General features: G+C 63.2%; 1 protein-coding gene across 2 annotated transcripts; it reads right to left on the bottom strand.

Annotated features, from left to right (window-relative positions):
- Nucleotides 1–9905: 9905 nt before the first annotated feature.
- On the bottom strand, nucleotides 9906–11066 carry HES4 (hes family bHLH transcription factor 4). 2 transcript variants are annotated; one of them, XM_045858436.1, is made up of 4 exons: nucleotides 10802–11066; nucleotides 10625–10720; nucleotides 10426–10513; nucleotides 9906–10342 (listed from the first exon to the last, which is right to left on the bottom strand). In XM_045858436.1, exons 1-4 carry the CDS (start codon nucleotides 10907–10909, stop codon nucleotides 9981–9983), a joined length of 654 nt encoding a protein of 217 aa, XP_045714392.1. In that variant the 5' UTR covers nucleotides 10910–11066; the 3' UTR covers nucleotides 9906–9980. The 2 variants fall into 2 exon arrangements, with proteins under 2 accessions (XP_045714392.1, XP_045714391.1); XM_045858435.1 differs by having other exon boundaries at nucleotides 10625–11066.
- Between the last annotated feature and the right edge of the window lie 2657 nt (nucleotides 11067–13723).

The following is a 13723-nucleotide window of genomic DNA, read 5'->3' on the forward strand; positions in this document are numbered from 1 at the left end:
GGAGACCAATGGCAGGTGAGCGCACCATGTGGCTCCCGCTGGACGCCACACGGGAAGGTGGAGGCCTGGGCTGGGGCGACGTTCGCCCTGGGAGCCTTTCTCCGTTCTCACGCCCGTGTCTCCTGCGAGGGCTCTCCTGGCCACACCGAACGCTCCTCTGGGGCCCAGACGCAGGGGCTCACACACCAGGAAGTTCTGCGACACCCACTCCAGTCGATGCTCACGTCGTCCACCCGGGCGGAGCCTCAGATCCCGGGGTGAGGGCTCAGACCCACGAGACCGCCGCCCCTCTGACGCCAGGTCCCACGACATCTGTCCAGCCTGACACGAATCGTCGGTGCCCTGGTCGTTGCCCCTTGGATTCATCTGCTGGAGCAGCTCACAGAACCGAGGGAACGACTTTGCTTTGACCAGCTGGTGACAAAAGGACATGCCAAAGGACACGGAGGAGCCCCCGGACAGGAGAGGCGTGGTCAGCAAGGCAGGTGGGCGTGGCAGAGCATCTGCGGCCTCTGGGCCCCCGCCCCGGCTGCCCTGCCCACTCTCCCGGAAGCCCCCAGACCCCCAGGCCCCGGGGTTCTGTGGCGCTTCTGCACTCCGCACAGTGACCCGTCCTTCGCCCTGGCTTCAGCTGTCCCTCCTCATGAGAGTGGGGTGTGGGGCTAAAATCCCCGAGTTTCCAACCGTGGTTTGGCATTTCTGGCAACCAGACCCTTCGCAGGAGCCCTCGGGACCTGCCTCATTAGAACAAGGGCCGCCGGAGCCAGAGCCGGGTGCCAGGAACGGGGCGGCCTGGCCCGTGCAGGTCCCGTCACCTCTCGGTCACTTCCTTCCCGCACCAGGCTGCAGCTGTGCCTGGGGCGCTGCGCCCTCTGCGTCCCTGCGTGTGCCCACCTGCAGGGTCTCCAGGAGCTGGGACTCGAGTCGTTTTCCATTTGCAGCTCTAATGAACAGTGATGCTGAGAGCCTTCTGGAACATTCTTCTGGCAAACACGCCTGCAGTTGTGGAGAGCGGCTGGGCCGTAGGCTGCAGTGGGCGTGTGTCACCTCCATGGCAGGACACTGGGTGTCCACGGCCTCATCCCTGGTAACAGAGAGACTACTGGCCATTTGCAACTTCTCAGGGCTTTTGCCAGTTTTTAGGCCTTTTTCTTATTGATTTGGGGGAGTTTCCACCCTCTCTGGATGTGAATCTTATTGAATGTTTGGACCTTGAGTATGTTCTCCCTCTGTCTCCCCTTTTCACTCTCTTCACGGTGCCTTTGCGTGAACAGAAGCTTGAATCGATAAAATTTAAATTGCATCATAGTCCAAGCTGTCAACAGTTTCCTTTTCGGTTATCACGTGTGCCCGTCCCTGGCACCCCGAGCCCGCCCCGGGGTCTCGAAGGGCAGCCCCAGATCAGCCTTTCTGGAGCACACGGGGAGGGCAGGGGGAGACTGGCTCTGAGGCTGCGGGGGTGGGGTGGAAGACGGTGGGGCCCTGTAAGGACCCGGACGGCCTTGGGAAGACCAGCTGTCGCAGGAGTTAATTCCCACCCCAATCACTACCGTCAGGGCGACCTGGGACACCTGGGGCCCAGCAAGGAAACCAGGCGGGGCTCCACCACAGGCCCACGGGACCCTAGCCCAGACCCTCGGTGGGTGGAGGTGCAGAGTCTTCGGAGACCGGCGCCTGGGTGGGGGTGCGGCTAGGGGCGAGCCCGCTCCCGTGGGAGGGCGCACCCCCCACGCAGGGGGCGCCCAGACAGTCGCGCCAAGATGGGTGGACGGCCGCATGACCTGCTGTACCCCTAGTAGCCACCAGAGGGCACCAGGACCCCACTGGAGGCCGACAGAGCCAGGTCCCTCTGGACAGTTCTGGGGGTGCCAGGACCCCTTTCCTGAAGTCTTGCAGCTCCTTGAACCCTGGGCCTTGAGTCAGGGAGCTATCAGAAAGAGCCAGCTTTCAACAAGCAGCTGTTACACGCCAGGCAGTCTTAAACGTTTCCCACAGATTACTGGCTTTTTACTTTTTTACAAATCGTTCTAATGAGGTATTACGTACACTCAACAAACTGCACGTACTTAAAGTGTAAAGTTCGCTAAGTCTCGACAGGTATACACGCAGGAAGCCATCACCATGGTCCAGAGAGCGAACATGCCTGTCGCCCCTGAAGGTTCCCCCGCCCCGGGGAAATGCCCCCTCCCTGCTCCCAGCGGACAGACGGTAACTGGCTTTGTCGCTGGGTGGCAGTTAGGTGGCATTACTTGGAATTTTATACAAATGGATGAGGACGACAGGACAGTGTGTCTGGTGTCTGCCACCCAACACCCACACCACTGTGCATATCAATAGTTCTCTTTTTTTGCTTTTAAATGTGGAGTGTTCTGTTGTTGGATGCGCAGTCGGTTGGTCTATCCATTCTACACGAAGCTGCTGCGAGCATTTGTCTTCTGGTCTCGGTGTGGACGTGCGTTTTCATTTCTCTTGGGGTGGGATGGCTGGGCCACAGGGCGGGAATACCTTTAACTTTCTAAGAAACTGCCAGACTGTTCCCCCGGCTGACGTGGTTCAGTGGATTGAGTGCCGCCCTGCAAACTGAAAGGTGGCTGGTTCAGTTCCCAGTCAGGGCACGTGCCTGGGTTGTGGGCCAGATCCCTAGTGGGTAGGGGCATGTGAGAGGCAGCCACACACTGATGTCGCCCTCCCTCTCTTTCTCCCTCTCTTCCCCTCTCTAAAAATAAATAAATAAAAAACTCATACAACTCAACACCGGGAATACAAACAATCCAATTTAAAATGGGCAAAGGACCTGAACAAACACTTCTCCATGGAGGACATACAGATGGTCCAGAGACACATGAAAGGATGCTCAGCATTGCTAGCCATCAGAGAGATGCGAATTAAAATGACAATGACCTAGTGCACTGTTGGTGGGAATGCAGACTGGTGCAGCCACTGTGGAAAACAGTGTGGAATTTCCTCAGAAAACTAAAAATAGAACTGTCTTTTGACCCTGCAATTCCACTGCTGGGACTATGTCCTAAGAACCCTGAAACACCAGTACAAAAGAACCTGTGTACCCCAATGTTCACAGCAGCACAATTCACAACAGCCAAGTGCTGCAAGCAACCGAGGTGCCCATCAGTACATGAATGGATCAGAAAACTGTGGTGCATTCACACGATGGAATTCTATGCAGCAGAGAGGAAGAAGGAGCTCCCACCCTCTGTGACAGCGTGGATGGAGCTGGACACCATTGCACTAAGTGAAAGAGGCCAGTTGGTGAAAGACAAATATTATATTATATTATATTATCTCACTTATACGAGGAATCCAATGAACAAAATAAACTAATGAGCAAAAGGGCACCAGAGGCGTGGCATCATGGGACAGACTGACAGCTAGCTGTCCGGAGGGGGAGGGGGGGCTGGTTGAAAGAAGGGGAAGGGACCAGCCAAAGAGCGCACATGAGGCCCGTGGACACGGACGACGGTGTGGGGACTGACTGTGGAAGTGGGGGGTGCTCTGGGTGGGGGGGAGACATCTGCAATAGCACAAACAATAAAACATCAAAAATGAAATAAAAAAACAAAAGTAAATAAACGAAATCTACAAAGGAAAGATTGGAAATATTCCAGTCGTCATTTCTTCCAATGTTGTTATTTCTCCCCTCCTTCTGGGACCCTGATTCCATGTGGATCAGGCCCCTCGACGCTGTCCCGCAGCTCACTGACGCTCTCCCTGTCTTTTTCTTCGTTTGTTGGCTTTTCAACCCATTTTATTGCGAATAGCTTTCACGTTCGCAGTTCGCTGGTCCCTCCCTCTGCAACGTCTGACCTGCCGTCCATCCCGTCCAGGGCAGTTGTCCCGTCAGACACTGTGCTGCTCCCCTCCGTGGGTTTCCTCGCCTCCCACGTCTCTGGCAAGATTCAGACTCTCCTCCGGCTCCCTGAGCACAGTCAGTGCTGCTGTGGGAACTGTCGCAGTGTCCTCGTGCACTAATTCTCTCTTCCGTGACATTTCCGGGCCGCTGTCCATTGCTTCACTTTTCCCCTCCTTATGAGTCACATCTCTGCTCCTTTGTGAGCCTGTAATTTTTACGGGTGCCAGACCTTGTGAGTTCAGCGTGTCGGGGGCTGGGTATCTTTGTGCTCTTATGAATACTCTTGAGCTTTGCTTTGGGTGCAGCTGAATTACTTGGAAGCTTTTAGGCCTTGTTTATGAACTTGTTAGGCAAAGAGAAACTTTTCACTGAAAGTTATAAGCTGGGGTGTGATTCCCCTCCAGGACCTGCCCATTTAGCAATTTATGACCAGATGACCCTGCGAGGTTCCTTTCCACGGAACCCCTTTTCATCCTCTGAGCTCTGGTTGTACAGGTTCCCCCCGACTGACACCTCCCTCCCCTCGAGTCCGGCGGGCTGCCGGGTTCCACCTGGTACCTGGCCCGGAAACGCTCTTCGGGTAGTCAGCCGGGGCAATGGGGCTCACCCCATTGGTCCCTTCTCACGGACAACTGTCTTTCACGTGTCCAGTGTTTCAGCTGATGAGGGCAGGAAAAAAAATCTGGTCCCAGCTACTCCATCTTGGCCAGAAGGGACAGTCAGAACGCAGATCGCGCATCTTATCTGATGCTCCCAACCACCCGGTGAGGAGGCAGGTGCTCTGACGAATCCCACTCTGCACTGGAGACGAGAGACTTGCCCAGGGCCACGCGACTGAGTGACAGCACACGTGGAACGCAGCTGCAGGCGGCACGGGGAGCCTTCCGGACCACTCTACGCTGCGGGGAGGCTGCGAGGCAGGGGGCGCAGGAGGCGGGTCTGCAGGCTTCCCGGACAGGGCAGACCGAGGGAGGCCGGGGCGGGTGGGTGAGCACACTGAGTCTGAGGGTCTCGGTGGGGCCTCTCTCTGTCCAGCTCCGTGCGTGCCTGCAACGGTGACTGTGCATCCCCAGCTCTGCATGTGTGTCCCCCTCATTTACCTGCCCAGGTAGCCTAGCTTTGGGCGGGACGGTTCCTGGGAGCCCACACTTCCCCCAACCCCACGTCATGGACCCAAGACAACGGTGCACTGGGACTCGTGAGGACAGCAGCCAGGACACCCACAGCCTGGTCACACAGTCACGGCCACGGCCTGCGACCACAGCTGCTGCGCTCTGAGCACCTCTCAGGGACCAGACGTTGGAGGCATCGTTCCGTTCACTCCACACAGGTGCCCAAGCTCCAGGCCAGGTGGCCTGACTTTCCCGAGGGCTCCAGGCTCGCTCTGGGGGCAGTAGGCCTCCGCGGCCAGCAGGAAGCTGCCTGCTGAATTTGGGCAGGAGGGCCAATTTGACGCTGAGGAGAAGGCTCGCTGGGGGTGTCATCTGAGGGAACCTGCAGACCTTTGAGCCCCAGCCCCCAGCCAGGTGTGCCTGTGGGCAGGAGGGACCCCAGCATGTGGCCTAGTGCCTGGGAGGGGCCCCATACACAAAGGAGCATCAGCTCACGCCACCGCCAACGGGAGGCAAACCTTCTTCCCCACAGCTCCCGAAAGGGTCAGCCGCAGCCTCCTGCCCCCTGGCTGCTAGGTGTCATTAAGCCCTGGGTCTCAGAGTAACACCTGGACCACCCCGGTCCTGGTGCCGGTGCCTGATCTGGTTTTGTCTGCCCCCCATCCTGCCTCCCCAGGGAGCTCGCTCCCTTCCACAGGGCACTTCCTGCGGGCTCCACCCTCCAGCCTGATCGCCTGCCAAAGGCCCACCTCCTCAGGCCACCACCTCAGTGGTGAGGCATCTGCAGGTACATTCTGTGGGTCCGTGGTACCCGGTCCTGGCTCAGGGGAAGTCCAGCCAGAGCTTGCCCGCTCCAGGCAGCAGTCAGGGAGCTCAGCTCCTGGAACGTAACCCTCGCCCCTGAGCCCAGCAAAGCAATTCCTTGGCGTTCATGGAGTGCAGCCTTCCTTTCCTACAGCTGAACCAACAGAAGGACCCGCACGCACACAGAGCCCAGTGACCCCCGTCCCACCAGGCACTTCCCTCGGGGCCCATCTCGGCCTGGACCGCGTGGGAGAATGACGGGGCCAAGGCCTGAGTGACGGTTTCCGGATCTGAGTTGACAGGCAGAGCCCGAGTTCAGGGCCCTGGAGGATGATGGAAGGGCCTGGAGTTGGGGGTCCTCAGGCCAGCCAGCCCCCAGCCCCCTGGGTGGGGGTGTTTGGCACAGACTGAAGTCGGGGGTGGTGTGGGAGGGACCCGGAGAGGACGAAGGCACCTCCCCACGGCAGGGGCTGCTGGGCCCTCCTCCTCACTGGGGCAGGGACAGGGCATGGGGTGCCGGGGGAGCCCTGGGGGAGGTGTGGCTGAGCTGGGGAAGCACTTCCCTCCACCAGGGCAAGGTCGGGAGGGCCAGAGGTGAGAGGCTTCTGCTGGCTCAGGTGTGTGCCCCACTCACTGTGAGGTCAGGGGTCAAGGGAGCCCAGCGCAGGGCTTCAGAACCCCGACACTGACCTCTGCTCCGCAGAGCCAGCACCCCACACAGACCTCAGGTCCCTCGCTCACAGCAGGGGTCCTGGAGGGGGGCCCCAAGCCACCAGGAGACCAGGTTGGTGGTGGGCTCAGGGGAGACCCAGGAGGTGGCAGCTTTGAGGTAGCAGCAGCCAGGTGCTTTCTGATAACCCTGGAGACTGGGCTGCAGAAAGGGGCGCCGTGGCCCGGGGGTGTCAGTGCCCCCAACCTGTCCTCTTGTGAGGTCCGGGGCCTGTGCACCGCCCCCTCCCCCGCTCCGACCCAGGCTGCCCCGTCAGTTATCACCAGAAGCGACCCAGAGCTGTCCAGGTGCCGCAGGGGCGAGCATGCGCTGTGCCCAGTCAGCACGTGCCCTCAGGGCTCGGGAGCTGCTTCCAGGTCAAAGTCAGGCCAAGCCCCTGGGCTGGCCCCCTGGCGGCAGGCCTGCTTTCCAACCGCCTTCAGAACCCGTTTCTGGGGCAGGCGGTGGTGACCCCTGGGTGGTCGTGGGTGCATTTCTTTACTGCCCCTGTTATTTACACTTATCTTAAATTTTACACTAAATTTATTGTTGTTTGCGTAACATTAACCTACATTTTAGCAGCTTACAACCAGTGGCATTCACTGCTCCGTACAGTGCCTGGGGGCGGGAATTGGGAGCTGCTCCCGGGGTTCTGGCTCGGGGCCCCCACATCAGGCCACAGTGGGGGCTCATCTGAAGGCTGGATGGGCCCGGGACCTGTGGCCAAGCATGCTGCTGCGGCTGCGACAGTGGTTCCCGGTGCTGCTCTGCTGGCTTCTCCACAGTCAAGTGCAGCTGGTCCCCCCCACCCCGAGGGAACCACACTGGACCGACAGACAGACAGACAGGGAGCAGGCAGCACCTGAAGCCCAATCTCAGAGAGACAGGGGCCGCCAGCTCACTGTGCTCACCAGCAGAGTAACAGGAGGAGGGTGGGCGGGGCCTTCCGGGAGGCTGTCAAGCCAGGCCCTGCTTCCCTGTCCCCGGTGGTGCATCCCGGGAGGGGCGTCACCCTGGAGATGGAGCGGCTGGCACAGCTTGGGGGGGTCAGGATGTGCCGGCGGAGGGGAGGGGGCTGTGGCCCCTGGAGAGAATCAGGCCGCTGCAGGAGCCTTGGTGGGGAGCAGACCCAGCCTTGCCCCACTGTGAGTGTCCTGGGCTGGTTCTGTCTCCAGACTTCACACTTATGATTTCCTGTCACTGTCCTGGCCCCAGGCCCTGGCCCCACAGGCAGGCAGGCAGGCAGGCAGACAGAGGCGGACAGACTGACCCAGATGGTCAGGGCTCTGACACCCAGAGGCAGGCAGATCAGCTGATAGTGCATATGAACTCAGCAAACTTTTATTGACCTCTGGTCCTCGAAGGAACTGCGCTGGAAGGGGGCCAGAGATGAGCAAGCCACTGCGTCACCACTGAGGGGAAGTGACCGAGAGCCCCACCCCAGTCCTGGTCCCTCCCCACCCCCTCCACATGCCTGGCCTGGAGGTGTTTCATCATTACTTAGCAGGAAGTGTCTGCGAGATAAAAGCCAAGATAAAAACAGCCGGGGTGGGAATGACCCACCCAGAGCCCACGGGAGACGGAGAAGGGGGCGGGAAGTAGGGGAGGAAAAAGAGCCCCCCCCTGGGGAGAGCCCTCCGTGGTCTGGGCCCCAGCTCTCCGCTGGCTGGTCGGGGGAGGGGGTGCTTCCTTCCACAGCTGGGGGCCAGGGTGCTGTTTCCGAGACCCCGCTGCCCTCAGCTGCTGAGAAGGGGCAGCCTGGGGGGGGGTGGGGGGTGGTGAGACCGCCCCTCTCGGGCTGCCCTGTGCCCAGGGCCCTCACCTTGGCACCCAGCCTCAGCACCCATGCTTCCTTAGACCCTCCTGACCTAACCCAGGGTGGTGCCCTCCCCAAACCTCTTGGCTCTGACCTGTGTGAAAACGAGTTGGCTAGGTCAGTGTGGCCAGAGTGGTCCCAAGTGCCGGGCCCAGCTCTGAGCAGGCCCTGACTACCCCCTACCCACCCAAGGCTCCACCCCCCATGCCCCAGGCCTCTCCTCCCTTCCACTCTGAGGCGCCCCCCGCCGCTTCCCTCCCCCAACCAGGTTTTCAGCCCCCCAGCACAGACCGTCGGCAGCCCCCCTGCTCAGCAGGGCCTCCCTGGCCTAACCAACAGCTCCTCCCTTCCAGGGCCCGGGCCCCAGCCTGCGTGTGTTCACTGGTACAGCCCCCAGCCCACTGCTGCCACCTCCACAGCCCCTGAAACCCAGGCCCTGGACACGCAGGGAGATCTGTGCCACGGCAGCCGGAGGGCAGGGGAGCACGGGCTTGAGGGGACTTGGAGGTCCCCGCCAGGTGAGTATGGCCCCATTGAGGAGGGCCCAGGTGACCCCTGCTGATGGCATTGACCTGGGACCTTGACGGAGGGACACACCGGTCTCAGGCAGCGACTCACCCTCCTCTGCCGCCATGGGCCCTGGCCAGACAGACGGCAGGACGGCAGGCAACCTGTCTGAACTGTGCTTGGGGACGTGAGTCTCCGCTTAGCCTCAGGCAGGCTCAGAACGACACACTCCACTGCGGGCCCTGACCGGGGAGGGCAGGACGGCGACTCCAGGGCCCACGGCCACCACCGTGGAGCTGGCGTCACAGCGGGCACCGCAGGGCTGCTGCGCAGCAGCTGCTCAGGACAGGAGCACGGACTCCGGGGAAGCCCAGTCCCTGCCCGCTGCTGGAGGGTATGTGCGTAAGGTCCCTCCCTTCCCCGGCACAGACCAGGACGGGACTCAGGTGGGGGAGCACTCCCTGCACGCCCCCCCCCCCGCCCCCGCCGGCACTGAGAGCCCTGTGCAGCCACACCCCAGTCCCCTGCCCCCTGGGTACTTTCTCCTCTCCTGCTGGCACTCTTCTCCTGGGGAGACCCTGGCCGGGGACAGGCTTGTCCACGGAGAGCAGGGCGGCCGGTTTGGGGTGGGACCCTGAGAACAGAGGGGATGTGGACCAGGCCAGAACTGAAGCTTCAGGACACGGTCACCCCTCAGCACAACTCAGCAGCTGGGGACCCGCCCAGGGTCCCGGGAGCGGGAGCAGGAAAGGTTCTGCTGGCCCAGTGCCCCCAACACGGGGATGCATCTGGAAAACGTGGTTACTGTCGCCTCCTATGTGGGCTTCCTGAGAAACCTCACCCCCGCCCCGCCCCCACTTCAAGGCGGGTCTCTAGCTCCTGCGCAGGTGCGGGCAAATGCAACGCCTGGGCGGACCCACGCGGGGGGCCGCCTGCCAGGAGGTGCGGGACAGGCACCGGACGGAGCCTGGGAAGGGGCGGGGCCTGGGGAAGGGGGCAGGGCCCCGCGGAGCCTTCACCGACCCGGGCCGCAGCCTCTGGGCTACCGAACTAGACCTTTCACAGAAAAGACAAAAACAAACACAAAACTCTCGTCGCGGTCTCTGGAAATAAATATTCCCCGGTACAGTCCCAGCGACGGCCGCGGCCCTGGAACGGGAGACTTCACCGCAGCCACGGCCTCCAGGGCTCCCCGGGGCCCTGCGGCCCCGCCAAGGGGGCGGCGGGGGATGCCGCGGTCAGCCCCGGCAGCAGCGGCAGCGCGAGGGCTGCCCAGGGCCGAAGCAGCGGGAAGGGGCCGTCAGACGCCGGCCGGGGCTGCCTGCCGGAGTAGACACCGGACGTGGGCGGCTCCGAGGCGGGGGGCCCCAGCCGGCCCAGGCAGGCCGCCAGGTGGCCGAGCAGGCGAGAACGCACGTCAGCCGGGACGTCCTCGCAGCCGGCCAAGAAGCGATTCACCTCGGCCAGACACTCGTTGAAGCCGGCGCGGTACTTGCCCAGGACGGCGGGGTCTGCGCTGAGCGCGGCTGCGGAGGCGGCAGGAGAGCAGGTGGTCGGGGCCCGCGGCGCCGCTCCGCGCGCCGCTCCCCGCCCCTCCGTCGGGTCTCACCTGTCATTTGCACGCGCCGCAGGCTCTGCAGGTGCCTCACGGTCATCTCCAGGATGTCCGCCTTCTCCAGCTTCGAGTGGCGGGAGCTCTGCAGGCAAGGCCGGTGTGGGCGGCTTGCAGTCCAGCAGTGCCCCCGACTCCGGACTCCGCGCCTCGGCCGGTGGACCTCACCTGCCCCCGCCCGGGGCCCCCGACTTACATCTTTCCTCAGGGCGTCCAGGATGAGGGTCTTGAGCTGCGCGAGGCTTTCGTTGATGCGCGCTCGGCGCCGCTTCTCCATGACCGGCTTGGAGGACTGCGGGTCGGGCAGCGGCTGAGTCCCGCGTCCTTCCATCCCCAGCCCGCACCCCTTAACCCCGACCCGACCAGGTCCCACCTTGCGGTGCTCGGCCGCGCTCCGGGGCTTGTTTGGGGTTCGGCTGGCGCTGGCTGGCGCTCCCGCCAGCGGCGAGGCTCTCGGCTTCCCCGGGGTGTCTGCAGGCATGGTGCGCCCCTGCGCCTCCCGGCGCCGGGCGGAGCGTGCCGCCGAGGGCCGAGGGCGGGCCGGCGGGCCGGCGGGCGCGCGGCGCCCCGCGTCCCGCTCCGGCAGGCTCCAGGCGCGCGCGCGCCGGCCCGCCTCCCCGCTCTTTCAGGAGCAGCCCCGCCGGCGGTGTGAACGCGGCTCCGCATTCTTTCCCACACTCGCGCCAGCCAATCAGCGGCTGCGCCCTCCCTCCGCCCCCGCCCCGGCGCAGCGCCGCCCGCCCCCGGCCGCGGCCCCCGACAGCTGCCAGTCACGCGGCGGCGCCCGGCCCACCCCGCGGCGGGCTGTTTAGGCGGGCGGGCGCATCCCGCCCGCGCCCGCCTCTGGCACCACGGGGCCGGGCGGGAAAATCGCAGCACCGCCAGTGGGAGGTCTCTCTGTTAGCGCGGGCCCGGGGGGCTGGGCGGAGCTGCGAGGCTCACCTTCACACGGGCGGGAAATATGAAAGGAAAATTCAAGAGGGAGCCGACTCCCGCCTTCTCCCCAGGGCTGGGCGAGCCTCGACCAACGCGCCTCCTTCGCCCCCCACCGTTCCCGTTCCCCGCCAGGGCCTGGGGCCTCTGCACAGCCACCGAAGCTGACCTGCCGCGTGCTCTGGGGGCCTCCACCGCCAGCAGCACCTACCAAAGGTCTGCGACGCCGTGCACGCGGACGCCAGCCGCTGGGCAGGAGAGAGCTCGGCTGGCCAAGGTCTTGGAGCAGGCAGGATGGCCTCACAGCTCATTTACATGATGGCACAGGCCCAGTGGGGGCGATACCGCGGGGCAGGTAGAGGGGCGTCACCAGTCAGGCACGATGACGTCACGGGACAGAATGTAAACATGTCACTGGTTAGGCAGGCCACGTCACCAGGTAATCAGAGGCCATGTCTCAGGGTGAAGGTAGGTGATGACACAGCCAGATAGGGTGACATCATGGGGTGATGTCACACTCCTGTAGATGACCCGACATCAGGGGCAGCACCAGCAAAGCAGGGCTTAAAAAAACTAAGGGACAGGTGTTAAAACTTTGCTTATTTCCAAGTGGCACAGCAGGGAACGCAGGGCTGCACCTCTGTTCCCGTCTGACGTGGCCTTCATGTTGGATTCTGCTTCGGGGGCGCTTTCGGAGGTCACGGACCCTTGGGGAGACCTCTCCTGGGGCTTCTAATTCAGCACGGAGGCACCGCTGACACACAAAATAATTGCTCCGTGTCTGAGATGGACAGAAATGAGTGGGCTGCTGGGGAAGTGGAAACCCCTCTTTTCACTGGGTGGTCCGGGACTCTTCAGGGAAGAAGGCGGGGGAGGGGCCCTGCGGGATCAAAGGGGCTGCAGGAGCCCACGGACCAAGGGGCTTCTGGCCCCCCCCTCACCGGGAGGGTTCAGCAGAGCCTTGGGGGGCCTCTCTGACCAAGGGAAAGAGTCGACTGGCAGCTCTGAAGGGTCACCTCGGCTGCCGGGAGTCCACCTAGTGGTGGTGTGCACAGCTGGCCCTGCCCCAACACCCGTTTCCCGGGGTCCCCGTCCGGTATCTCTGCACTAAACAGATCCTGCCGAGGTCCCCTGGGGCGCTGGGTCAGGTGTGTGGAGGCTCAGCCCCTCCCCAGCACGCACACGCACACGCATCTACACGGGGGTGCATGCAGCGGAACTGACCTCAAGGCCCAGCTGCCCCTCACGGAGGGGAGGCCGCCCCCCGCCCTCCCTCTGTCCCCAGAGCAGAGGGTACAGTTGGGTGGGGCCCTCGAAGACCGCAGGAGGCTGACAGGATCCCCTCACGGGACCCTGCTGCAGAAAGTCCTGGGAGCACTGATTGGCCTGGGGCCTGCGGAGACCAGCTCTGCTGCCCAGGAGGTCCCCGGGGTCGTGAGCCTCCACTCCATGCCCCAGTGGCCACCCCTGCCTTCTCCTCCTGGCAGACGTCCTGGCTGGAGGCTCGACCAGAACTTCCTGGCCGGCGGGCAGGCGCTGGGCCGCCCGCAGCCTTGAGGACCAGATAAGCAGGGTGGTCCGGACGGGAAGGGCAGGCCCGGGGGGCCACACCCCTGATGGCTCTTCCCTTGTAGTTGTCCGACGGTCGACTTACCGGCCCACCCCGCCCCATCCCTGCCTCCTCACTGGTACGACGGGCTATCTCTTCATTTATCCCAGGGAAGGTTATTGGGAAGGTGAATGGAATCTTACGTTTGAAGCTCCGGGCCAGGAGAACTGGGAACATTCCTGATATGGTTGTTACCGGCCCCAGAAGCAGGCAGGAGAGGACTGGGCAGAGGGGTCAGCAGGGGGGCCCTGACTGGGCCAGCCCTCCCCTGAAGCCAGGAGCCCAGAGCGGCTCAACATCCCCAGTGTCTTCCCACAGGGCCTCACCTCCGCCGCCCATGTGGCTGTGTCTGCCTGGGCCCGTCCCTCCGACTGTCCCCTCCCTGTGTATCACACGTGGACTTGGTCTCTGGCGGGGCCCGTGGCGCTCCCGCGCTCAGAGCAGGAGGGTCCGGGCTGCAGTGCAGAGGTGGACCTGACACCCTGGTCTGGCAGCCGGCGTTTTCCAAAGACAAACGCGGCAATACCTCCCGTCCCGCGTGCTCCGTGGGGTGTCCTGGGTAGACTGCGATGACGTGGGCTGGGAAGGACAGGGGTCGTGAGGTGCGGCCTCGGAGTCTGGACATTGAAAATGCCACGCGTGCCCCCTGGGTCCTCTCAGGACTCCCACTCTCGGAACCCAGACGCCGCGCAGAAGCCCAAAGTGGCCCGGGGGAGAGGCCCCCGCGGAGGCCGGTGTGAGTGTCGCAGCTGC

This window comes from Phyllostomus hastatus, unplaced genomic scaffold (genome assembly GCF_019186645.2).
Source record: "Phyllostomus hastatus isolate PE091 unplaced genomic scaffold, TTU_PhHast_1.1 phas_scaffold_182, whole genome shotgun sequence".
Classification (NCBI taxonomy): Eukaryota; Metazoa; Chordata; class Mammalia; order Chiroptera; family Phyllostomidae; genus Phyllostomus; species Phyllostomus hastatus.

Coding starts and splice junctions, on each gene's coding strand:
- HES4 (XM_045858435.1), bottom strand. CDS start 10,909: ATGCCTGCAGACACCCCGGGGAAGCCGAGAGCCTCGCCGCTGGCGGGA. Junction 10,514..10,624: donor TGGACGCCCTGAGGAAAGAT/GTAAGTCGGGGG, acceptor CCTTGCCTGCAG/AGCTCCCGCCACTCGAAGCT. Junction 10,343..10,425: donor GCGGCGCGTGCAAATGACAG/GTGAGACCCGAC, acceptor CCGCCTCCGCAG/CCGCGCTCAGCGCAGACCCC.